The 24,625-nt window shown below is 44.9% G+C and overlaps 1 protein-coding gene across 2 annotated transcripts in view; it reads left to right on the forward strand.

The window, feature by feature from the left end:
* The first annotated feature begins 22,878 nt into the window (after positions 1-22,878).
* tbc1d9 (TBC1 domain family, member 9 (with GRAM domain)) overlaps positions 22,879-24,625 on the forward strand; it is a 150,655-nt gene continuing 148,908 nt past the window's right edge. The window contains exon 1 of one of the 2 annotated variants that reach the window (XM_068043405.1): positions 22,879-23,550. In XM_068043405.1, coding sequence (XP_067899506.1) covers positions 23,430-23,550 — 121 coding nt within the window. In that variant the 5' untranslated portion in view covers positions 22,879-23,429. The remainder of the gene's footprint in view (positions 23,551-24,625) is intronic. The other variant, XM_068043409.1, reaches the window with a different exon arrangement.

Below are 24,625 nucleotides of genomic sequence, written 5' to 3' on the forward strand. Positions count from 1 at the left end.
CACTGTAGCCGAAGAAGATGCAGTGAGTCAGCCGTGCAGTCATTCAAACTGCACCACATAAGCATGGTGGTCTGCAACGAAATATCCAGGTCTAGTGAACGGGTTCTGAGTCCAGCGGGCGATGGCCCAGGATCGGGTGAAAGAATTTTAAAAGGGGATGTAGTTGGATAACAGCATACTGGGTTGGAAAAAGGGGAAGAGAGGTTGATCTCTAGTGAAAAGGTGACTCGTAAGTCAGGTGGAGTTGGCAGCCATTATTCAACCAGAAAGCAGAGAGAAAAGCGCAGGAAACCTCGGAAAAGCACGGGAATTTACGGAAAGCATGGGAAACACCCACAAAGTGTGCAAACACCTCCATTGCGAGAAGTATAACAGGTAAGGCAGATAAACTTAGAGCTCGGATTAGTACTTGGAACTATGATGTTGTTGATATTACAGAGACTTGGTTGAGGGAAGGACAGGATTGGCAGCTAAATGTTCCAGGATTTAGAAGCTTCAGGCGGGATAGAGGGGGATGTAAAAGGGGTGGGGGAGTTGCAATACTGGTTAAGGAGAATATCACAGCTGTACTGCGGGAGGACACCTCGGAGGGGTCATGCAGCGAGGCAATATGGGTGGAGCTCAGGAATAGGAAAGGTGCAGTCACGATTTTGGGGGTTTACTACAGGCCTCCCAACAGCCAGCGGGTGGTAGAGGAGCAGAAATGTAGACAGATTTTGGAAAGATGTAAAGGTAACAGGGTTGTAGTGGTGGGTGATTTTAACTTCCCCTATATTGACTGGGACTCTCTTAGTGCTAGGGGCTTCGATGGGGCAGAATTTGTGAGGAGCATCCAGGAGGGCTTCTTGAAACAATACGTAGCGAGTCCAACTAGGGATGGGGCCGTACTGGACCTGGTATTGGGGAATGAGCCCGGCCAGGTGGTCGAAGTTTCAGTAGGGGAGCATTTTGGGAACAGTGACCATAATTCCATAAGTTTTAAGGTACTTGTGGATAAGGATAAGAGTAGTCCTCGGGTGAAGGTGCTAAATTGGGGGAAGGCTAATTATAACAATATTAGGCAGGAACTGAAGAATTTAGATTGGGGGCGGCTGTTTGAGGGTAAATCAACTTCTGACATGTGGGAGTCTTTCAAACATCAGTTGATTAGAATCCAGGACCAGCATGTTCCTGTGAGGAAGAAGGATAAGTTTGGCATGTTTCGGGAACCTTGGATAACGCGGGATATTGTGAGCCTCGTCAAAAAGAAAAAGGAAGCATTCGTAAGGGCTGGAAGGCTAGGAACAGACGAATCCCTTGAGGAATATAAAGACAGTAGGAAGGAACTTAAGCAAGGAGTCAGGAGGGCTAAAAGGGGTTATGAGAAGTCATTGGCAAACAGGATTAAGGAAAATCCCAAGGCTTTTTATACGTATATAAAGAGCAAGAGGGTAACCAGGGAAAGGGTTGGCCCACTCAAGGACAGAGAAGGGAATCAATGTGTGGAGCCAGAGGAAATGGGCGAGGTACTAAATGAGTACTTTGCATCCGTATTCACCAAGGAGAAGGACTTGGTGGATGATGAGCCTAGGGAAGGAAGTGTAGATAGTCTCAGTCATCTCATTATCAAAAAGGAGGAGGTGTTGGGTGTCTTGCAAAGCATTAAGGTAGATAAGTCCCCAGGACCTGATGGGATCTACCCCAGAATACTGAGGAAGGCAAGGGAAGAAATTGCTGGGGCCTTGACAGAAATCTTTGCATCCTCATTGGCTACAGGTGAGGTCCCAGAGGACTGGAGACTAGCCAATGTTGTTCCTTTGTTTAAGAAGGGTAGCAAGGATAATCCAGGAAATTATAGGCCGGTGAGCCTTACGTCAGTGGTAGGGAAATTATTCGAGAGGATTCTTCGGGACAGGATTTACTCTCATTTGGAAACAAATGGACTTATTAGCAAGAGGCAGCATGGTTTTGTGAAGGGGAGGTCGTGTCTCACTAATTTGATTGATTTTTTTGAGGAAGTGACGAAGATGATTGATGAAGGAAGGGCAGTGGATGTTATCTATATGGACTTCAGTAAAGCCTTTGACAAGACCCCTCATGGCAGACTGTTACAAAAGGTGAAGTCACACGGGATCAGAGGGGAGCTGGCAAGATGGATACAGAACTGGCTCGGTCATAGAAGACAGAGGGTAGCAGTGGAAGGGTGCTTTTCTGAATGGAGGGATATGACTAGTGGTGTTCCGCAGGGATCAGTGCTGGGACCTTTGCTGTTTGTAGTATATATAAGTGATTTGTAGCTGGTCTGATTAGTAAGTTTGCGGACGACACAAAGGTTGGTGGAGTTGCGGACAGTGATGAGGATTGTCAGAGGATACAGCAGGATATAGATTGGTTGGAGACTTGGGCGGAGAAATGGCAGATGGAGTTTAATTCGGACAAATGTGAGGTAATGCATTTTGGAAGGTCTAATGCAGGTGGAAAGTATACAGTAAATGGCAGAACCCTTAGGAGTATTGACAGGCAGAGAGATCTGGGCGTACAGGTCCACAGGTCACTGAAAGTGGCAACGCAGGTGGATAAGGTAGTCAAGAAGGCATACGGCATGCTTGCCTTCATCGGTCGGGGCATAGAGTATAAAAATTGGCAAGTCATGCTGCAGCTGTACGGAACTTTAGTTAGGCCACACTTAGAATATTGTGTGCAATTCTGGTCGCCACACTACCAGAAGGATGTGGAGGCTTTGGAGAGGGTGTTTCCTGGTCTGGAGGGCATTATCTATGAGGAGAGGTTGGATAAACTCGGATTGTTTTCACTGGAACGACGGAGGTGGAGGGGCGACATGATAGAGGTTATAAGCGGCATGGACAGAGTGAATAGTCAGAAGCTAGGGGACATAGGTTTAAGGTGAGAGGGGCAAAGTTTAGAGGGGATGTGCGAGGCAAGTTCTTTACACAGAGGGTGGTGAGTGCCTGGAACTTGTTGCCGGGGGAGGTGGTGGAAGCAGGTACCATAGGGACATTTAAGCGGCATCTTGACAAATACATGAATAGGATGGGAATAGAGGGATACAGATCCCGGAAGTGCAGAAGGTTTTAGTTTAGGCAGGCATCAAGATCGGCGCAGGCTTGGAGGGCCGAATGGCCTGTTCCTGTGCTGTACTGTTCTTTGTTTTTTTGTTCTTTGTTCTATTAAAGTCAAAGTGATTTGAAAAGGGGAACACCCTAAAATGCCTAACAAAGCCTCAGAAAACAAAATGGATACAAAATTTAGAATGCCTGAAAGCTTCCATGATCAAGAAGGACCCAATTAGGTACAAAATTGGTCCTTTTAGAGAAAAAGATTCCTACAATTTAGGATAGCTTCCCTGCTGCATACTAAATCAGAAGGAGAACAAGTAAATATCCTTTTATGCTCTATGGGTGCAATTATGGATGATGTGATTGTGAGGCAAGGAATAGACAAGGCTTCTGATAAATTTGAGGATGTGCTACAAGCCTTCCACAAATATTTCAATTTAAGCAGTAACAAAATTCTGGAAAGAGCAAAATTTGACAAGCGAGTCCAGAAGATAGGCAAATCCATAGATTATTTTATAGATGAACTGCACAGATTGACTGAGGGATGTGACTATGGAGAATTGAAAGCAGAACTGATAAGGGATCGAATAGTTGTGGGAATAGCTGTTGAGTTTTTATCAGATCTCTTACAGTCGAAAGGTGACCTATACTCGTGAAGGCAATTCAGATCGTATGACAGGCAGAAGTGCGAAGACAAAATAGAGCCATTCTGTGGGCTGAAGAGAAGGCTTGGATTGGAAGAAATCCCAAGACTGTACAGTTCTTGAAGCCAAAGACAGAGAGGCTTTAGGCCATAGAGAAGACACACACAGGTGAGAATGTGCATGACATCGGGAAACTGTACCGGCACTGTAGAACCAGGAAGACTCACAGACGGAAACAATGTCCTGCTAGTAAAGCGGAATTTTTCAACTGTAAGAAGAAGGGCCATAATGGAAAAATGTGCCAGAGCAAGATTTCTTTGCTTAAAATTGCAAAGCAAAAGACCTTCATACAAAGAGCAGTGAATGAAGTGCATCAACTTCCAGCAGAAAAGAAACCAGGAGATTTCCTTGGAGAAATTAATGACCCAGATCAAGGATTTTTGATGGTGGACATTTATGTAAATGGACATCTAATGAATTTCAAATTTGACACAGGTGTTAGTGTCACATTTCTATCAGACCAAGAGCCATGGTTGGTGAGACATTTCCTACAACTAGCAGACACAATTGCATTGTCCAGGCAGAACTCAACTGAAAATAAAGGGTAGGCTTCAAGCAACTCTCCAATATAGAGGGAGACAAATTATGGAAACCCTATACATCTTGCAAAACCAAGAATGTTTCCTGTTAAGCAGAAAAGCATGCTTAGACCTGCATCAGATCAATAAGATTGATGAAGTCAAACAGCCACAGGTAAACAGTCGCTTACAGTCAAATGGTGAAGCGGAAAGAGGTGTAAGAACCATAAAGTCCTTATTGAAGAAGAATGAAGACCTTCCAACCTCACTTCTGATTTATTGATCTACACTGTTGATATGTGGACTATCACCTGCAGAGTTACTGATGGGCAAGAAGATAAGAACACAACTTCTTATGTTGCCTAAAAATTGCTTACAGGATTGCATGTACAGGACTACGAGAGAGTAAGAGAGCGGGAAACTCTTACAGAAGGCAACAAACTCAAAATTACAACAAAAGATTTCATGCCAGAGACTTACTAAAACTGAATGAAGGCCAAAGAGTATGGATACAAGACCTAGAAGGGGAAGGTACTGTAATCCACACAGATGAAAACTACAAGCGATCATATGTGGTACACACAACAGAAGGGAACATATGTAGAAATAGGAGAAATATTATCCGTATTCCCCAGTCAATCATTTATTTGGAAGATCTAGATGAGGATGAAGAAACCCAGAGCAAACAGGATACTACAATCCTTAGTAAAAATCAACCAAGTCAGTGATTAAGACTTACTAGGAAGACTACTGATCATCCCTGTCAGACTAGAACAAGATGAAGGAGAGCTGTGAAACTTCCTAACAGACTAAATCTGTGAAGTCAGAGACTTGGGGGAGAAAGGGTAGTAGGTAAATTCAAGAATGTATATATGTTAAAGAAAATGTATGGATAAAGACTTGGGGGAGATGTAGTATAAGGACCTGAAAGGGTTAATGCTGGAGACAGTGAGAGAAACCCATCTCACTGTAGTGATGATGATGTAATAGTCACATGGAGTAATGGGCTTTGGAAGAAGAGAGTAGCAGCACGAAGGAAGCTAGCTCGAGAGCCTTGTGGAGAGTGTAAATAGGGATGTGTAAATAATAAGTTATTCGTTGACCTTATCCAGACTCCAAGACTTTATCAAAAGTGTCCTAGCAATGCTACAACTACAACAACACACAACAGTGACATGAGGAAAAGCTTTTCTACACAGTGAGTGGTTACGATCTGAATGCACTGAAAGGGTGGTGGAGGCAGATTCAATCGTGGCCTTCAAAATAGAACTGGATAAGCACCAGAGGAAAATAATTTACAAGGCTACAGGGAAAGGGCAGGGGAGTGGGACTATCGAAATTGCTCTTGCAGAGAACTGGCACAGGCTCGACAGGGCAAGTGGCCTCAAACTGTGCTGTAAACATCTATGATTCATTCTAAGAGTCTATGAAATAAGGGGAAGACATGTCATCATTATCTTAGAAAAGAAAACTTTAAAGGTCATGCTTCAAATCATATTATGAGCCACTTTACACTCACTTAAAAGCACCCACAAATTAATAAAGTTATGTTTTCAATAATAGTGGATTTTTGGAAAAAAAACATCATTATTGTATCTTAAAATAGGGTTGTTTACATAGATCTTAATGTCACCTTCCTTTCCTATGCATTGTCTGAAAGCTGATTAAAATAACAAAATGCAGATAACATTGACTACAGTATTGAGGTTACGGGTAGGCGAGAGTGCATTACAAGTCTGGTTTCTGACCTCAGCATCTAAATTTCTCTTCCCCACTATGGAGATAAACAAGTTTCACTGTGAGAGACCACCAGAGGTAAAGTCTAAACCACTAACAACTCATTTCAGATACCTACCTGGCTTTTTGGAGACTCTACTGTCTGGGCTTTCTTTACCAGTTAAAAAAATACATGATCAAATTGAGCAGCGTGGAGGCAGCTGCACAACTGTGGTTAACCTTACTACAAAACTGTAAAGATAGTGGGCCAGATCTTCTTGGAAAATTAATAGCACAATGCACACCATTACTAATGTGCAAATCAGTCAGCACGTTCAGGGGATTAAAAGATCCACCAGAGTTGTGAATCCCCAGAGCTTGGTAGTCAATTTATATTTTTCTAACTTTTTCTTTCTGTCTTTTTTTTCTTTTTCTCTCTTAATCCAATCTTTATTTCCTTCGCTTTATTTTTCTTTTGTACTCGATTTGACTCTAATTAACCCTCTCCAGTTCACCTCCTTCTTCTCCATTGTTCCTCTGCTTCTTTCTCAATCATTAAACATCATTGGTTAAGGAGATACACTGTTGGTCCTATTGTTAAATAAGGTCCCAAATACCCCATTGCCCTTGCCACACTGTTAAGAGCTCTTCTGCACTTTCACACTTTCAGAGTTACAGTGCAAAAAGGAATTTAAGCTGAAGGGTACAGAAAAAAGTCTAAAGGGCAGGCTGTGAGATAACCCAATCCAGCAAGAACCGGCCCAACAATATCTGTCTGTCTAAATTTAACAATTAAATTATTTACCAAAAAATGTGAAGATTAGCACAAAGGAATTTTCATTTGCCTCTATTTAATAAACCATAATAGACCCTGAAAGTCAGACAGTAGATGAGTAGATCGGCACTACATGGTGAGGTTTATTTACACAGAGTAATGCAGCAGCTTCCTAGGTAAACGTTTTAATCAAGAAGCTGCTGGTGTTCAACTCTTATTCAAGACCTGACCATTGAGAACTAGTCCTACAGCTAACTTTTCCCGACAAATCTTTCCAATACTTCTATCTGCACGCTAACTTTTGGATTGCTTGATCTTAGACCTCCTAGTGGTGGATATACAGAAAGATTGTTGGAGGGTGGCTTTTTGACTAATTTGGTTTAACAATGTTTAGATTTATAATTCATGGCCTCATTTATATACATAGGATTGTATAGGATATACGGCACAGTAACAGGTCATTTGGTCCAACCAGTCCATGCCGGCATTTATGATCCACTCGAGACTCCTCCCATCTTTCCTCATTTAAATCTATTATCATAATCCTTTATTCCCTTCACCCTCATATGCTAGTCTAACTTCCCCTTAAATTCATCTATACTATTAACTTCAATCGCTCCCTGTGGTAGCGAGTTCCATATTCTCACCACTGTTTGGGTGAAGGAGTTTCTTCTGAATTCCCTATTGGATTTCTTGGTGACTATCATATTGGTGGCCTCTAGTTATGCTCTGCCCCACAAGAGGAAACATTCTCTCTGTATCCACTCTATCAAAACCCCTCATAATTTTAAAGACCCCCATTAGATCACCCCTCAGCCTTCTTTTACCAATAGAAAAGCAACCCAGCCTGTTCATCTTTTCCTGATATGTATACTCACACATTTCTGGTATCATGTAAATCTTCTCTTCAGTGCCTCCATAGGCTTTTTATTATATGGTGACCAGACAGTACCCTAAGTGTGGTCTAAACAAGGTTAGATACAGGTTTAGCATAACTTTCCTACTTTTCAATTCTATCCCTCTAGAAAAAAAGCCTAGTGCTTGGTTTGCATTTTTATGGCCTCGCTAACCTGTGGTCCAAATTTTAGCGATTGGTGTATTTGTACTCTGAGATCCCTTTGTTCCTCTACCCTACTTAGACTCGCATTTTCTGAGTAATAAGTGACTTCCCTATTCCTACCAAAATGTACTACCTCACATTTATCTGTGTTAAACTTCATTTGCCAATTATTTACCCATTCTGTAAGTTTATTAATATCCTCCTGTAATTTGTTGCAGTCCTCCTCAGTATTGACTATCCCCCAATTTGGTGTCATCCACAAATTCAGAAATTTTGTTTTTGATTCCAAATTCCAAATCAATAATGTAAATGAATAGCAGTGGTCCCAGCACTGATTCTTGTGGAATATCAATTCCCATCTTCTGCCACTCTTAGTAACAACCCTTTACTCCCACTCTCTGTTTTGTCTTGAAGCCAGCTAGCAATCTTTTCTGCCACTTGTCCCCTGACTCCACATTCTCTGACCTTATTCATTAGTATATTATGGGGCACCTTATCGAAGGCCTTTCTTACTGTACATACTGTTCCCCGCTGACCTTTCATGTTGCAATCATGGAGGAGCAGTACTAAAGTTACCAAGTCAGTGGCACTATGGATGATAAACAGAGAGCTGTGCCTGTTCCAAGAGTCAGAACTGTGCAGGAACATGGACTATGATATAATCATTAGTTGCTTGCTAAATATGGAGGGTTTGTTTGCCAATTCTGTAAAGTTCAAAGACTCATGAATGTTTAAGCATAATTTTTCAGCACTTCTTTCACTTTGAGATGGAGCTTCTCACTGCCAAACCTCAAAATGGGAAAGGAAAGTTCACATTACAGGCAACCCTGGCTGCTAGCAGCATCTCATTAGGGGAAAAGTCCCTCTAATGTTTGTGCTATTGTTTGGTATATATGCCAAAATAGGGCATTTAAAATAAACCAGGGATATTGTACTGTGTACTTACTTCAGTTGAAAGTAATTAATATAGCAGACTCATCTTAACCAACTCTTAATAAAGTAAATATCCCACATACAATGTTCAAAGAAAAAGTGCTGTAACAGATACTCAACTGGCTGACATTAGAGCACATTGTTACGACCAGGTGAGAAAGTGGTCTAAGGTTCCCTCTCAGCCTTCACCTGGTCTTACTGTTACAGGGTTTAATTTTAAACACACCGTTTTTTTTTTAGCTTCCCCTTAGTGAAACCTTGCTTCCAATTATAAGGCAAAGAAACTAGCCAAACAGGTTTTCTTAGGTTTAAAGAAAAAAGGTTGAACTTTCTTAAACTTAAACTCTAATTCAGTAAATGCCTACGGATACACGATGCGCCCATGCTAGCATGCATACAAGATACACACATGCAGACTGAGACAGAAAAGAGCAGAAGAAATAAAGTGAAAAAGTTTGAGGCAATATCTGAAGATGGTTTTGGTTACTGTTCTTCAAGCTCGCTGTAAAGTCCTTGATTGTAGGTAGGTCTTGCTTTTCATTGGGGCCCAGTATTCTTCTTAAACCTTGTTCGGTGTAGGAGACTTTTCTCTCTTGAAGTTCATGTGTCCTCAGTGGGTCCAGAGGCTTGTGAGAAAGAGATGGGAGCAGACGGGAGAGGTCTTCTCACTCTGGAAGCAAACAGTCTTTCTCAGTTCAAACTCTTCGTACAATTCAGAAAAACCCAGGTTGCCAAGCAGGTTAGTCATGTGACTAGCTGGTCTGACCATATCTGTTTGTGGATTCTCTTGTCTTAGCCAACCCTGGAATGTCTCTTCTTACACACAATACCTGGTGCGCAAAGTCCTGTGTGGGCTAAATTGGAGCAGGGAATAGCCCCTTTGTCCCTCCAAGCACTGTCTGTTAGTATGTAAATGTTTTTTCCAGCCATGGCTGATCAGTTTAGCAAATCATTTCCTCGCTCCAGCAACAGTTTAAAATCAATGTTCATGTGACAAAATTAATATGCCTCATTCTTGGCAGGTGGAGGCCTGCATGACAACATCAAACAGTTTGTGGTATTAGGCTGGATTTAGTGAGGCCATTTAGAGTGGGAATGGGGGAGCTGGAGAATAGTATCAGATGTGTCCTCCTGGAAATCTGACGTCATGCGTTGGTTCTGAATTTAGTCAATGACGGGTAAGCCCCAAGGCGGCGTTGCCTCCTGGAGGCAACGGGACTGCCACTTGAAATGCTGAACAGGTTGTTGTAATACATTAGCATGCAACTGATTGCAATTCAATGGGGGGCTTGGAATTAAGTGAACGGCGGGCGGCAGTCACGTGCCTTCGGATCCCCAGCAGTTGAAAGGTGGCTGCTTTGTAGCAATGGGATGGCAGCCAAGCCCAGCACTGGATAGAGGAAGGTGGGAAGCAGAGGCCATTGTTGGCCTGCAGTGCCATGCGCTCTGCACAGGTGGACTTGTTCACAGGTGCTCTGCATGGTGGGCTTTGTTTCGAGTGAGAGGGTCAGCTGGATTTGTTCTCGTGTGAGAGGGACAGCTGTGCTTGGGTGTGAGGGTCGGCTGGGCTTGTTCTCGGGTGAGAGGGTCGGCTGTGCTTGGATCCTGGGTGAGAGGGTTTGCTGGGCTTGTTCTCGGGTGAGAGGGTCAGCTGGGCTTGGACTCGGGTGAGAGGGTCGGCTGGGCTTGTTCTCGGGTGAGAGGGTCGGCTGGGCTTGTTCTCGGGTGAGAGGGTCAGCTGTGCTTGGACTCGGGTGAGAGGGTCGGCTGGGCTTGTTCTCGGGTGAGAGGGTCGGCTGTGCTTGGATCCTGGGTGAGAGGGTCAGCTGGCCTTGTTCTCGGGTGAGAGGGTCAGCTGGGCTTGGACTCGGGTGAGAGGGTTGGCCATAGTACAAGGTGAGAGGCTCAGATGGCCATACTACAGGGTGAGAGGGTCAGCTGGCCATACTACAAGGTGAGAGGCTCAGGTGACCATACTACAGAGTGGGAGGGTCGGGTGGCCATACTACAGGGTGCTGGGCTGGCTCTCAGGAAGGGTGGGCACTGAGGGCTGTTAACACGTAAACTGAGAGGAGTAGCAAAGGCAGAGATGCAAAGGCAACTTCATCTCTATGAGGACAGAGCTCTGGAGGCCTACTGATCACCTTGCATGGGTCTCATACACCCTGTCCTTGTTGGACCCCGTGGTGTGATGCAGTGTCTCCAATGGAGGGAGGACCAGGAGGCAGTTGCGCCTGCCCATGAAGCTCCACAATGTGGGTGAAAGCAGCCAGCCATGCCAAAAAGGACCCACCTGTGCCAGAGAGTGTACCAGATTCGAGTCAGCTATCTCCAAATATCCAAGTGGCTTTGTCAACAAAGACTGCAGCTCTTCATGGAGGCTTCACCAATGTATGCGCTATGCTGCAGGATGAGTTGCGACCCGATGCCAATGGCCCTAAAGATCACTCTGGCACTCAACTTTTATGTGTTTGGATCTTTTCAGGGATCCACCAGGGCCATGTGCGGCAGGACCCAGGCAGCATCCCATTGCTGCATCAAAGAGGTGACCAATGGCCTGATCAAGAGGACCAGCAACTATGTGCGCTACCGGGCCGACCCTGACAGTCAGGCAGAGAGGACCATCGGCTTCGGGGCCATTGCTGGATTCCCCCAGGTACAAAGTGTGATAGATTGCATGCATGTGGCCATCAAGGCTCCAACGGACCAACCAGCTGCCTTCAAAAACAGGAAGGGCTTTCATTCCCTCAACGTTCAGCTGGTCTGCGACCACTGAAAGTGTTTCCTGCAGGTGTGTGCCCGCATTGCGGGAAGCAGCCATAACGCCTACATACTTTGACAGTCTCAGGTACCACAGCTTTTCAGGCCTCCTGTTCGCCTTCAGAAATGAATTCGCCGGGACAAGGGTGACCCATTGAAGACATGGCTACTCCCACCTGTGAGGAACTCTCACACTGCAGCAGTGCAGAGGTACAACACTTGCCATGGCTCCACCCAAGTGACCATTGAGCAGGCCACTTGGCTTCTGAAGATGAAATTCCAGTGCCTGGGTCGATCCGGGGGAGCCCTGCAGTGTGCTCCAGCGAGGGTCACATGTATCGTGGTGGTCTGCTGTGCTGTGCACAATCGAGCACTGCAGATTGGGGGAGACCTTGCATGAAGAGGACATGATTGATTGCCAGTCCTCAATTGATGAGGAGGATGCAGAGCAGGCTAATGAGCAGACAGCACTGGATCTTGAACCCCTTGTACCAGAGGCCAGGTACATTGAGCGACAGGCCAGGGAGGCAAGAGACAATCTCATACTTACCTGCTTCCAGCCACTGTGATGGCCACTCAGAGTGACCTCTTTAAAGACTCACTTCAATGCACTCAGTCTGTCGCCTCCTTTCAGTGTAGATTCCGTACCTAGTGGCCAGCTTAACCACATGCTCTGGTGCAGCTGAGATGCTTAACAAAGGAGGGCTGTCGCTATACTGGCAGCCCAATGAGAGAAGGGTGAAGGTAGCATTGCACAATTAAGACATGAAAGAATAATCCTTTTTCAACAATGAATGTGAACTGCAATAACGATAGAACTTCATGATGCAAAACAAATGGCAAATGTCAAACACCCTTGAAACCCCAAGTATATCTACGTGCTTTTCTTAATACATTTTTGTGTGCTTCTATGTGGTGTGACCCCTATGATAGCAGCTGGAATGGAGGCAGGCTGCTGATCAGGCTGCCCCTTCGCCTGTGATGACTTTTGCGGCCGTCCAAAAACTGCCTGAGGCCTGGAGGGCCCCGGCTGCCTAAGTGTTTCCTGCACGTTGCAGCTACTGGAGCTGAGCTCACTGGTGGATGGGCTGAGGAGCTGCCGCCCACACTCGTAGCACCCTGAGGGAGCCCCCAACTGTGGAGGTCAGCCTCTTCTCCTCCCTTTCAAGGTTCCCTTGAACATCCCAGCTAACCAGAGAAGGACGAGGACCTGGAGAAGGCTCCAGGCACCTCGTCCTTCTCTCACCTTGCCATTGCTGCGTTGAGCTCATAGCCAAGGAGATGATATGCAGGTCTGTGTGCATTTGTGGGATCTGGTTCTCCATGAGGATCATCGATATCTCAATGGAGAAAGCCATGCGCTCACATGCCTGAGACATGACAGCACTCACGGCATGGAATGACTCCTCCAATGTCTGCTCATGGCTGTGCATGGTCCCTGGCAGCACTGCCAGATGTTGTCAAACCTCTCTCTGCAACTCCAGCATGTTGTGCTGTTGACACCAGAGGCTTGTCATCAGTGTGGGGCTCAGCATAGGCCGGGCCACTGACAGTCCTCTGACCATCAGTGGCCTCAGCTGTCTCAACCTAAGCGAACTGCTCGGGTGCTTGTTCGGTGCTCTCACCAGCTTATGACCCTGATTCTACAGCCGATGGGAAACCCAACCAAAGAGAAGGTATCTGCATTGATGGAAGGTGCAGGGGAGTCATATGGCAGTGCATCCTCCGACTGCTGCTCCTCCTCAGAGGTTGACGCCTGTCCCCCTTCAGTTGGAGCCTCCTGCAGATGCTGACCCGCATCAGAGAACACAAACATGTGTGGGTTAGGCAGTGCAGATCTTGTCATTGCCAGCCATGCATGATGTGGATCTCCAGCAGTGTGTTGGATGTCGAATGAAGACAACCCACACGCTCTTGTGCAAAAACTCCAGCCTCACCATCCGCTATTGAGCGGCCGCCCTGGGTCTACTTGGCAGAGTGAAGAAGATCGTTGACTCTTTCTGAACTGCGCCCAAATTTTGGGTGGGTGGGTGGGGGGGTGGGGTAGGTGACCCCAAGGCTGCTGACTTCCCACCTTTCCTTTGCAGTCTGGAGGAAAATCTCCAGGGAGGAATCGCTAAACTGTGGGGCCACATAATGTCTTGCCTTTGCCAAAGTGCACCGTCCTTCTCTGTGGGGGGTGGGTTCTGGAATTACTACCACAACTGGTTCAGCAGCAATCGACAAACAGTAATCTCTCAAAGGCTGCAGGACTGGCAGCGCTTTAAATATGGCGCCAGTACCTGCTCCAGAATCATCTGATGTTGCAATTAGCACCTTGGAGCCTGCCCTTGTCGCACAATTGGAAGGGCCCCGCGCATCCATTATGACAATTGACCACCCACTGTGCAATCGTGGTCAGTCGGTCGCACATGTGACAAGCGACAACAGTACCCACTTCTGGGTCTGCCGCTGGGACCTGTGATGGGAATACACTTGTCACCCAGCTATGAGCACTGCCTGTTCAGATACATTGCATCTTATCACTGGTGTTAAGTTAAAACATTCAATCAGCATATTACTTAAAATTAGTTGCATTTATAAAAGATCAGGAAAATATGCTGCCGGTCAGGTATATGGTATTCTTTACCAATAATCTAAGGGCATTATGCCGTAATGTATGCAGCTAGCGTAAAGCAACTAGTACACAAAATTCTAGAACAGAGGTCAAATGCAGGATAGAGATATTTGACTATGATCATGATTGTGACATTCTACGTTGGAAATTATAACAGGCAGAAAATGGTGACGAAAAGGAATACATAATCCTGAAACAGAGACAATCCAACTCATAGGCTCACAATCCCCTGATGCAATACACCTTGGAAAATTGGAGGTATCTGACTCTGGGTCTATAGACCAAAGATAGGCAGGGTAAGAATGCCTGCAAGCAGTCCTCCTCGTGTGTGGTCTCCTCAGAGTCCAACTGCATCTTCTTGACGTTCTCAAATCTGCTGCTGCTTCTGCTGGTCCTCTTCTTCCAACCACAGTCGAGTGCCCAGGATGACTCCTACCTTGAGCTCACAACTTCTTGAAGTTTTAAAACAGCATTGTCCAACCTTTTCATGTGGAGGGCCACATTACAATTTTTGTCTTACATTGGGGGCTGATGAGACAATTTCGGAAAGATGAAGGCATTAAAAGGTTATCTTACTATTAATCAAAACAACAATGAAAGTGCATTTTTGTGAAGAAGCTTTAAATGAGAAGATTAATTTATTGACTTATTTACTCATCACTATGTTGAACACTGATTTAGTGCGATACCTGGCATTTTTCTGCTTGTACAAATAGTCAATGTCTGCCCGCATACTTCTTGTAGCGATGCAGAGATAGATATCCATCTGTCAGGAGTGATCTTGATCTGTCTTTCTGTCTCTCTCCCTGTGTTACACCCTCTCTGTGTTGGTCTTCCTTCTCTGTGTCGTCCTCACTCTCTGTGTCCCCCCTCTCTGTAACCCCTCTCTCTCTGCACCCCCTCTTCCTCTGTGTCCCCCTTCTCTCTCTGTGTCTCCCCTCTCTCTCTATTCCCCATTTTCCCCCCTCTCTGTCCCCCCTTTGTTTCCCCCCTCTCTTTGTTCCCCCTCTCTCTGTTTCCCCACCTCTCTTTCTGTCCCCCATCTCTGTTCCCCCCCCCTCTCCCCTCCCTCTCTTTATTCCCCCCCTTTCTCTGTTCCTCTCTCTCCCGCTCTCTGACAGTTGCAGGGAGCAGGAACGCTCAGCACAACAGCCTTGTGCTTGGTCAGTTTGTTTAAAAACATCGCGCTGTCAGTTTTACAGCTGAAGTCGGAAAACCCCAAATCTGTCTGAAGTTGGGAAGCACGTTCCTGCTTCAGTAGCTGTCTGCTGTGAAACTGACAGTGTGATGTTTTTAAAAAGGCTGGACTGCAAGATGAAGATCAAGGGAAATTTCCCATCTCCAGTCATGGAGCCCTGGCGAGGATGAGGAACGGTCTGGGGTACAGTTTATATCCACGGGTCAGATGGAAACCTTTGGCAGGCTGGATCCTGTCCCGCAGGCCATATGTTAGACAACCCTGGTTTAGAAGCAGAAGAATAGTGCAAATCAGCGAATTCCAATGGAACGGTCATGATAAAACCCAGCTATATGAATTCCACACAGATACCAATCATCTGAGTGCTTGTTTCATGTCTGTTCTATCCGGTAGTTTTGGAGGGGTCCAGTGCAATGTGCTACTTCTGTTATTGTGGGTAAAAATGGTGATGAAGCGTTATTGTCATCATAGGACTCCAATTTAGATACTTTCATGAGGCTTCTCGCATGCTTCAGGCAGGCGCCTGGGCTACCCTAATTGAGGCCCCATGCAAAATGGCGGACGGGATTGAATTAAAAATGGGACAGCAAGTGCAGCTCTGTGATTTTAGGGCTGCCAAGTTAAAATTGGCCCTGTTATGAGGTCACACTCAGTACGCTAAGGTACTAAAACTTTGAAAGATGGAGACATAGATTAAAAAGTCTTATCGTTAGAATACTTTTAAAATAAAATTTATAAGGACTACCACTAAAATTACATTTTCTTTGATTTTTCCACTTATAATGAATTTTTATAAGTTTTTTATTTTCACACGTATGCTGATGACACTCGGCTCCATCTCTCTGGACCCCTCCACTGTCTCTGATTACTTGTCCAATATCTAATATTGAATGAGCAGGAATTTCCTCCAGCTAAATATTGGGAAGACTGATGTCATTGTCTTTGATTCCTGCCACAAACTGCATTTCCGGACCACCATTTCCATCCCTGGCAATTGTCTGAAGCTCAGCCAGACAGTTCGCCACCTTGGTGTTGTCTTTAACCCCGAGATGATCTTCTGACCACGTATCCACTCCATCAACATGACTGTCTACTTTTATCTCTGTAACATCGCCCAACTTCAACCCTGCTTCAGCTCATTTGTTGCTGAAACCTTCATCCATGCCTTTGTGACCTCTAGAGGTGCTTATTCCAATGCTCTCCTGGTTGGCCACTCATCTCCTACTCTTCATAAACCTTTGCTCACAAAATCTCTGCTACCTGTATTGTACTCATGCTTGCTGATTTACACTGGCTCCTGGTCTGACAACACCTCAGTTTTAAAATCCTCATCCTTGTTTTCAAATCCCTCCATGATCTCACCCCTCCCTATCCCTTCCAGCCATACAAGCCTATGAAATCTGTACGGTCCTTCAATTCTGGCCTCTTGCACATCCCCAATTTTAATCACTCTGCCATTAGTGGCAGTGCTTTCAATTGCCTTGGTCCTAATCTCTGGAATTCCCTTTCTAAATCTCTCTACCCATCTACTTCTCTTTCCTGCTTTAAGATGCTCCTTGAAACCTACCTCTTTGACCATGCTTTTGGACATCTGTCCTGATCTCTCCTTCTGTGTCTTGGTGACAAAAATGTTTTTATTGATATGACTCTTCTAAAATACCTTGGGACAATTTGCTACATTTGATTGGTTGGTTGGCATCCATTTAAGTGGAGTGTCTTCTCTTCGTGCACCTTTGCTGATGGCTGTGAAGGCCAATCCTTGACAGGCAGGTTCTGACACAAGTGCTGTGCGTGAAACTGCCAAGTGACGCTGGGAGTTGTTGTTTTTGAATTTGGCACCTGATGCCAAGCTGCTGCAGCAATTGGTCGTCGTTGCAGAGCACACCAGTCGACGGGATGTGTCTCCATTTTTCTCTTTTGCCACCTAGTGACTCCCAGGTACAATAGTTGACATTTAGGGCCTTCATATCACGCTTGCAAGCATCCTTGAAGCAGAGCTTAGGACGCACCACTTGTCGTCTGGCCCCGGCTACCTCACCATACAGAGGCTCCTTGGGAACGCGACCAACACACTTCGGTGTGCTTTTGAGATGACTGCCGCATTTGTGACTTTGTCCTGCCAGAATATACTCATAATGCACGCAGACAGCTGTCATGGTCCTCTAGTTTTTTTCCCTGGGAATATGCGGTGTACCTTTAAGGCTTGCAAAGGATAAGTACTGCTTTAAGAACCAGCAGGCCTCCTGAGTTACCGAGAAGGTGCATTTTCATTGCCTTGGATACAGCCATTCGGAGAATGCAATTCGAAGGGTGCATTCTGGTTACCTTGGATGCAGCCAGTTGGATTGAGCATCATGCGAAACATTTGTTACAATTCAATTTTGAACTGGCTTTAGTTGAAGAGTGTTCTAACAGAGAACACAGACAGACAGTTGGTGTTAGCACCTAAAAAAAGAGCTCTCGGCCATTTAAACTGAAGGAAGAGAATTTTGTCTGTTTAATTATTATTATCTCTCAAAATTCTAAAAAAAAGTCAAGCCAAAACATAGATCTCTGGTAATTTAAACTGAAGGAAGGGAAGTTAGACTGTGACAATCTTTTATCCCTCAAAAACTCTAAAGCCAAATTGATTCATTTAAAAAGTGTTTGCAAGTCGTTAATTATTGAAATTCGCTGAAGGAAGGAAAGCATCATTTACTGCTTGAATTAGACTACGGACTGTTCGACTGTGGAAGAACCTTTTTTCCCATCGGATGGCTGAGGACTTCAAGCAACATTGGACTGTAAATTTGCAAGGACTCTAATTTTTTCTATTTTAAATGTTGTTCATATCTTCAACGTTTTTAAGAATTTAGTTTTTCTAATTAAACAGTTAATTTGTTGATTTAAAGACACCTGGTTTGGTAGCCTCATTCGGAGGTACAATTTGGCTGGGTTTTTCTTTAATTTTCAAAGTTTTAAATAATATGTTCGGCGATCTGTGGAGGGACAGGATTGAATTAACAGTGTGTTTCTCCCACCACAATCAGAATCTTATATCTTGATTGGGGGCTTTGATTGGTGTGGTTGGTCGTAATACAGCGAAGATGGAAATGATTGAGCTTTTCCTGGTAGCTGCAAGTTTCCCAGTCATACAGCAAGGTACTGAGAACCATCAGCTTGGTCCCAAGGGTCAGCTTGGTGTTATCCCATGCGCATTTCGCGAGTCGGCCATAGGTGATAGCTGCTTTCCCTATGCGTGTATCAAGCTCTGCATCAAGGGACAGATTATCTCTCACTGTGGACTCAAGTTGCAGAATTTGCTAACCACCTCCAGTGGGGTGTTATTTAATGTGATCGGGGCAGAGATGCAACACCTTGTCCCATGAAGACGGTTTTCTTGACGCTTAGTCAAGGAGACCAACTTATAGGCATTGGTGAGACAGTCCATGGATCTTTGTAGCCCCCTCCCTCATCTCTTTTTCTGGTACATTGATGACTATATTGGTGCCGCTTCCTGCTCCTGCCCTGAACTGGAAATTTCATCAACTTTGCTTCCAATTCCCACCCTTCTCTCACCTTTACATGATCTATCTCCAACACTTCCCTTCCCATCCTCGACTTCTCTGTCTTCATCTCTGGGGATAGGCTGTCTACTAATATTCATTATAAGCTCACCGACTCCCACAGCTACCTTGAGTACACTTCCTCACACCCTATTTCTTGTAAGGACTCCATCCCATTTTCCCAGTTTCTCCATCTCTGAAGTATCTGTTCTGATGATGCAACCTTCCACAACAGCGCTTCTGACATGTCTTCCCTTTTTCCTCAACTGAAGATTCTCCCCCACTGTGGTTGACAGGGCCCTCAACTGTGTCCAACCTATTTCCCGCACTTCTACCCTCATTTCTTCCCCTCCCTCCCAGAACCGCGACAGGGTTCCCCTTGTCCTCACTTTCCACCCCATCAGCCTCAACATCCAAAGGATCATCCTACACCATTTCCACCATCTCCAGCGTGATGCCACCACCAAACACATCTTTCCTTCCCCGTCAGCATTCCGAAGGGATCGTTCCCTTCGCGAAACTCTGGTCCACTCCTCTATCGCCCCCAACACCTCGTCCCCTTCCCACAAAACCTTCCCTTGCAATTGCAGAAAGTGTAATACCTGCTCTTTTACCTCCTCTCTCCTCACCATCCAAGGCCCCAAACACTCCTTCCAGATTACATTTGGGTGATTTACTTGTACTTCCTTCAATTTAGTATACTGTATTCACCGCTCACAATGCGGTTGCCTCTACATTGGGGAGACCAAACACAGATTGGGTGATCGCTTTGTGGAATACCTCTGCTCAGTCCAAAAGCATGGCCCTGAGCTTCTGGTTGCTTGCCATTTCAACACACCCCCCTCCTTTCATGCCACATTTCTGTCCTTGGCCTGTTGCAGTGTTCCAGTGAACATCAACGCAAGCTCGAGGAGCAGCACCTGATCTATCGATTAGGCACTCTACAGCCTTGCAGACTCAACCTGAGTTCAACAATTTCAGAGCACGAGTGGCCTTTTTTATTATTTTATTTTATTTTTTAAACATGTGCCTGTTTTTTTTTAATATGTGCACAGAGCTGCTCTCTATTCTGCCATTAATACTTCTCTGGATTAATGCTTTATCTTTCACCACAGGCATTAACACACTCTTTGCCTTTGTCTCATGACAGCTTTATTATTTAATCTCTCCTGCCCTCTGCCCTATCACATAACTTCTCCTTTGTTCTCTCCTCCCCCCCCACCTCCCCCCCCCCCCCCCCTTCACCTGCTTAAAACCTAATTATTTTTTAACCTTTGCCAGTTCTGATGAAAGGTCAGACCTGAAACGTTAACTCTGCTTCTCTCTCTGCAGATGCTGCCTGACCTGCTGAGATAAAAGGAAAGCCTCACAATTCCTTGATTACTATATCAATTAGTTAATGTTGATCTCACTAATTGTACAAGCTGAAACCAGAACTGCCAAAAATGTAGTCTTCCCTGATGAATATTTTAGGTTGTAAAACCATTAATAGGATGAAACTAACACTAGGTGAGATAACATTTGGTTTGGCTCATAAACAGCTTTTTTCCATTTTAGATAAAACATGCAGAACACAGATAATGATGCAAGACTTTTTATTTTTTTTATTTAGAGATACAGCACTGAAACAGGCCCTTCGGCCCACCGAGTCTGTGCCGACCATCAACCACCCATTTATACTAATCCTACACTAATTCCATATTCCTACTTGGTACAAGCAGTCTGACTTCTGTATGTGTATGATTACAAAAATGAAGAACACACACCCACTCTGGTAAGTGACAAAGTCAAAAGCACAATTATGCTCTGCATCCAACCCTTGAAGCCAGGACAGAGGTACTCTTCCAATTACATTCTGCTGCTGGACTAACTTGTTGGTGTGTGGCTTTCTTTTGTAAAAACTTTTCTTCCTGATCCCCAGAGATCAGGTGAGTTTGTTACTACAAAGGTGCTAATGTCTTCCTGAATGGCCATAGCTAATAAATTGCAAATGTTTGGAACCTGTGCAAAACAACTGCCTGTCCAACATTTAATTCACCTCTTGACTGCTTATGGATGGACAAGTGAGTTTCTGTTAATTTCCAAATCTTTTGTGAAAAAATAGCTTGAGAATTTTGAAACATAGGAACCACTTTTGTGGTGGTGTTCCTACCTGGCTAGAGTGGAAATCATGGAAAATAAAGCAGGTTAAGTAAATTATTGTCTTTTATATGCATCGGGGTGGGCTTAATTAAGGTAGGCTGTCTTATAGACCATTGGGTTCTCCAGAAGAAGGTTTATGGGGCAGGTTCCTGCCCTTTTTCCTTTGTTTATTCACCACACTGCCCAGAAAAATGTGATTTTTATCAAGGAAAATCCAGGTCAACATTTCTCTTATAGGATACTGAAATCAGGAGGGCACAGCTCCAAGAACCGGAAAGCAAGAGGCTATCAGAATTATCATTTTCCCCTCTAGTTTGATCTTTTGTAAGCCTCTGGGTAACAGGGTGCATGCTTACAGAAACAAAATAGAAAGATCATCTAGGATGCAGGCTAACTTGCTTTCAGTCCTTAACTGTTAGAAGTTGGTGATTGTCCAGTGATGTGAATGGGTCTACTTTTAGGTAATCCCAACTCCAGAATATGGATTTGTGAAAGTAGATCTCAAGCTACTGGAATCATTGGCTGTCAACTCTCTACCTGTTGTGTTGAAAATGTCTACCCCATTGATATCAATGAGGATACAGACATATACACACATGGCTTCACAATCAACTAAGAATGGTAGTGTTCTACCATAATGCTGTGAAGAGGAAACAGCAATCTCTGGAAGCGAGATGACTTTTTTCCAGGGCAGTGAGAAACGAAACACCCACAAATATAATTTTCTGTTTTGGCTCTAGATAGGTGAATGATGAAACTGGGCAGGTACTGTACCACTGATACCCAGCTAAGCAGTTTCTCAATAAGGTTTTTTTAGATGAGAGAGCTATGCATCCTGAGATGCCAACGAAAGGCCAAGGAGCAGCATTTTGTACGAGTATTTTCAACCATGAAAATTTATCTTGATACTTGATAGTAAATGGTGGCATAAAAGCAGGCATCTATAGATTTATTGCAGCCTGCCAGTCTCCTGAACTCATTGCCTGAAAGACGAACTGAACCAAGGCTGGGGGATAAGACATGCAGAACAAGGGCCATTTGATTCATTAAGTTTCTTTCCAAAACCATGCACGATCAGCTCTACCTCCGTATCTAATCTACCCATGTAATTGTAAACTCCTGAGGTTAGGTTCTGCCAAGTAGTTTTGTAACCCATCCTCAAAAAGCAACTTCCAAGGTGTAGCTTCAATATCCACCTGACCTCATGTTATCCTACTTGTATGAAAATATTTTTTGTCCACAAGGTTAAACTGTCTTTTCTCCACCCAGATACTGACAGAATTTCAGTGTATTTTTTTCGCTTGTACTTCAGTTGCCTTCCAGGATTTTCACATTTTACAGTAGCTTGTATTTTTGCTTGGGGGAACTGGAACAAAATTGTGAGGGGCCTGGATAGATTGGATGTGAAGGGCCTTCGCAGAGTGGTCATTGACTAGGAGATTAGATTTAAAGTAATTGGTTGAAATATTAGAGGGGAGATGAGGAAAAGTTTTTCCACCCAGAGGGTGGTGGGGGTCTGGGACTCACTGCCTGAAAGGGTAGTAGAGGCAGAAACCCTCAACTCATTTAAAAGTTGTCTGGATATGCATCTCTAGTGCTGTAACCTGCACGGCTACGGACCAAACGCTGGAAGGTGGGATGAGGCTGCGTGGCTCGTTTTTCGGCCATCGCAGACACCATGGGTCAAGTGGCCTCTTTCTGTGCCGTAAACTTTCTATAATTCTCCAGCGAGGTGCGTCGCCCGCAGTTAAACAGGAACTTCAGAACAATAGTATGGATGACTGAGTGTCAGACGTAATGGTGAGAGTCACGGTGGTGTTCACTGATAACGCAACGTGACGGTGACGAAGCCGCCAGTGTTGGCATTCTCGCTGAGGTGAATCAGCCGTCATAACAACACCACTGCCGTCGCAACGGGCGCCGCGCGAGACGTCTCGCTCTGGATCTCGCGCGATATTTTCCCGTTTGAACAATCGCGGAGTTCCAATTCGGTTGCTGTTGTTTATCTGTTAGACGTTTACGTTATGACGTAACAATAACACCGCGGCTGGGACGCAGCTGTGTGTTTGAATCGGATTCGGTGACTGTAGGTTTTTATATTTATAGCTGGGCTGTCGACAACATCTGTTGTCGTTAAATGCCTCCTTTTTTTTGTATTTAGCGACGACAATTTATCCATTGTAATCGGGCTTGCTTCCAGAGTATATATTAGGTGAAGGGAGGGACGGGACTCCCCCTCCCCACTGTGTGAAGGCAGCTCCTTTCCGCGGTGTTGTTGATGATGCTGCGGTTCTCGCTGCTCGGATAGTCTTGTAACGCGGCGCCCGAGTTCCCGCCCCGCGAGCCGCTGAGATTTATCCTGCTCGCGCTGCCCGCCGCAGCCGCCGCCGCCACCACCACCGGGGATGTGGGTCAATCCCGAAGAAGTGCTGCTGGCCAACGCGCTGTGGGTGACCGAGAGAGCCAACCCGTACTTCGTGCTGCAGAGGAGAAAGGGGCACGGAGAAGGGGGCGGAGGGCTGGCTGGTAAGGGAACCAGTGAACACTGAAAATCATGTGTGTGTGTTTTAATTGATGCCCAGGCGGGAATGCAAACCTGTTCCAAGTGGGCGACGATAATTTGATTTGCTGTTGAGTGCTGTACGATTGATTATTCATTGTTGTGAATTGATGGTGGATTTTGGGCGCCTGTAAGGAACAGAACCTTTCATGTATAAGCATTATGCAGCCGCCTGGTTTTGTATTTATCTTTCACCTTTTTTTGATGACGATGCAATACGGGTGCACGACAATTGTAAACCCTGGAGTATTGCAGTTACAGGGCACATAAAGTTTTGTTCAGTTTTCTCCAAAATCTGTCAGTTCAGCACCTCCAGTTGAGATCTGTTTGTTGTCGTTCGCATAATATTTGTTCAGGTTATAAAGGGGGTAAAATGATCAATTAAAGGATATAAAGGGGGTGCAGGAGCAGAGGAACCTGGGGATGAGTATATGCGCACAAATCATTGAAGATTGCAGGGCACATTGAAAGTGGTTAATAAAGCATATGGGATCCTGAACTTTATAAATAGGGACAGATGAGTACTAAAACAAGGAAGTTGTGATAAACCTATATAAATAGGTATATTTCTATAGAAAACCTATATAGATAGGATGGAGAAGCTGGGACTGTTGTCCTTGGAGAAGAAAAGATTGAGGAGATTTGATAGACATGTTTAAAATCAGAGGGGTCTGGACAGAATAGATAGGGAGAAACTTCCCATTGGCAAAAGGATCCAGAACTAGAGGACACTGATATAAGGTGATTGGCAAAAGAAGCAACAGTGGCATGAGGAAAAACTTTACGTAGGAAGTTGTTAGGATCTGGAATGCATTGTCTGAGAGTGTGGTGGAGGCAGATTCACTTGAGACCTTCAAATTTGCAGGGCTACAGGGAAAAAGCCAGGGAGCGGGACTAGGTGAGTTGCTCCTGGAGAGCTGGCACAGACAAGACAGGCCGAATGGTCTCCTGTGTTGTAAACATTCCATGATCTTTATCTAATCAGACAATGTAATAATCTAACCATTGCTATATTTTGAATGTCATTGAGTACCATTTAAG

This window comes from Heterodontus francisci, chromosome 1 (genome assembly GCF_036365525.1).
Source record: "Heterodontus francisci isolate sHetFra1 chromosome 1, sHetFra1.hap1, whole genome shotgun sequence".
Lineage (NCBI taxonomy): Eukaryota > Metazoa > Chordata > Chondrichthyes > Heterodontiformes > Heterodontidae > Heterodontus > Heterodontus francisci.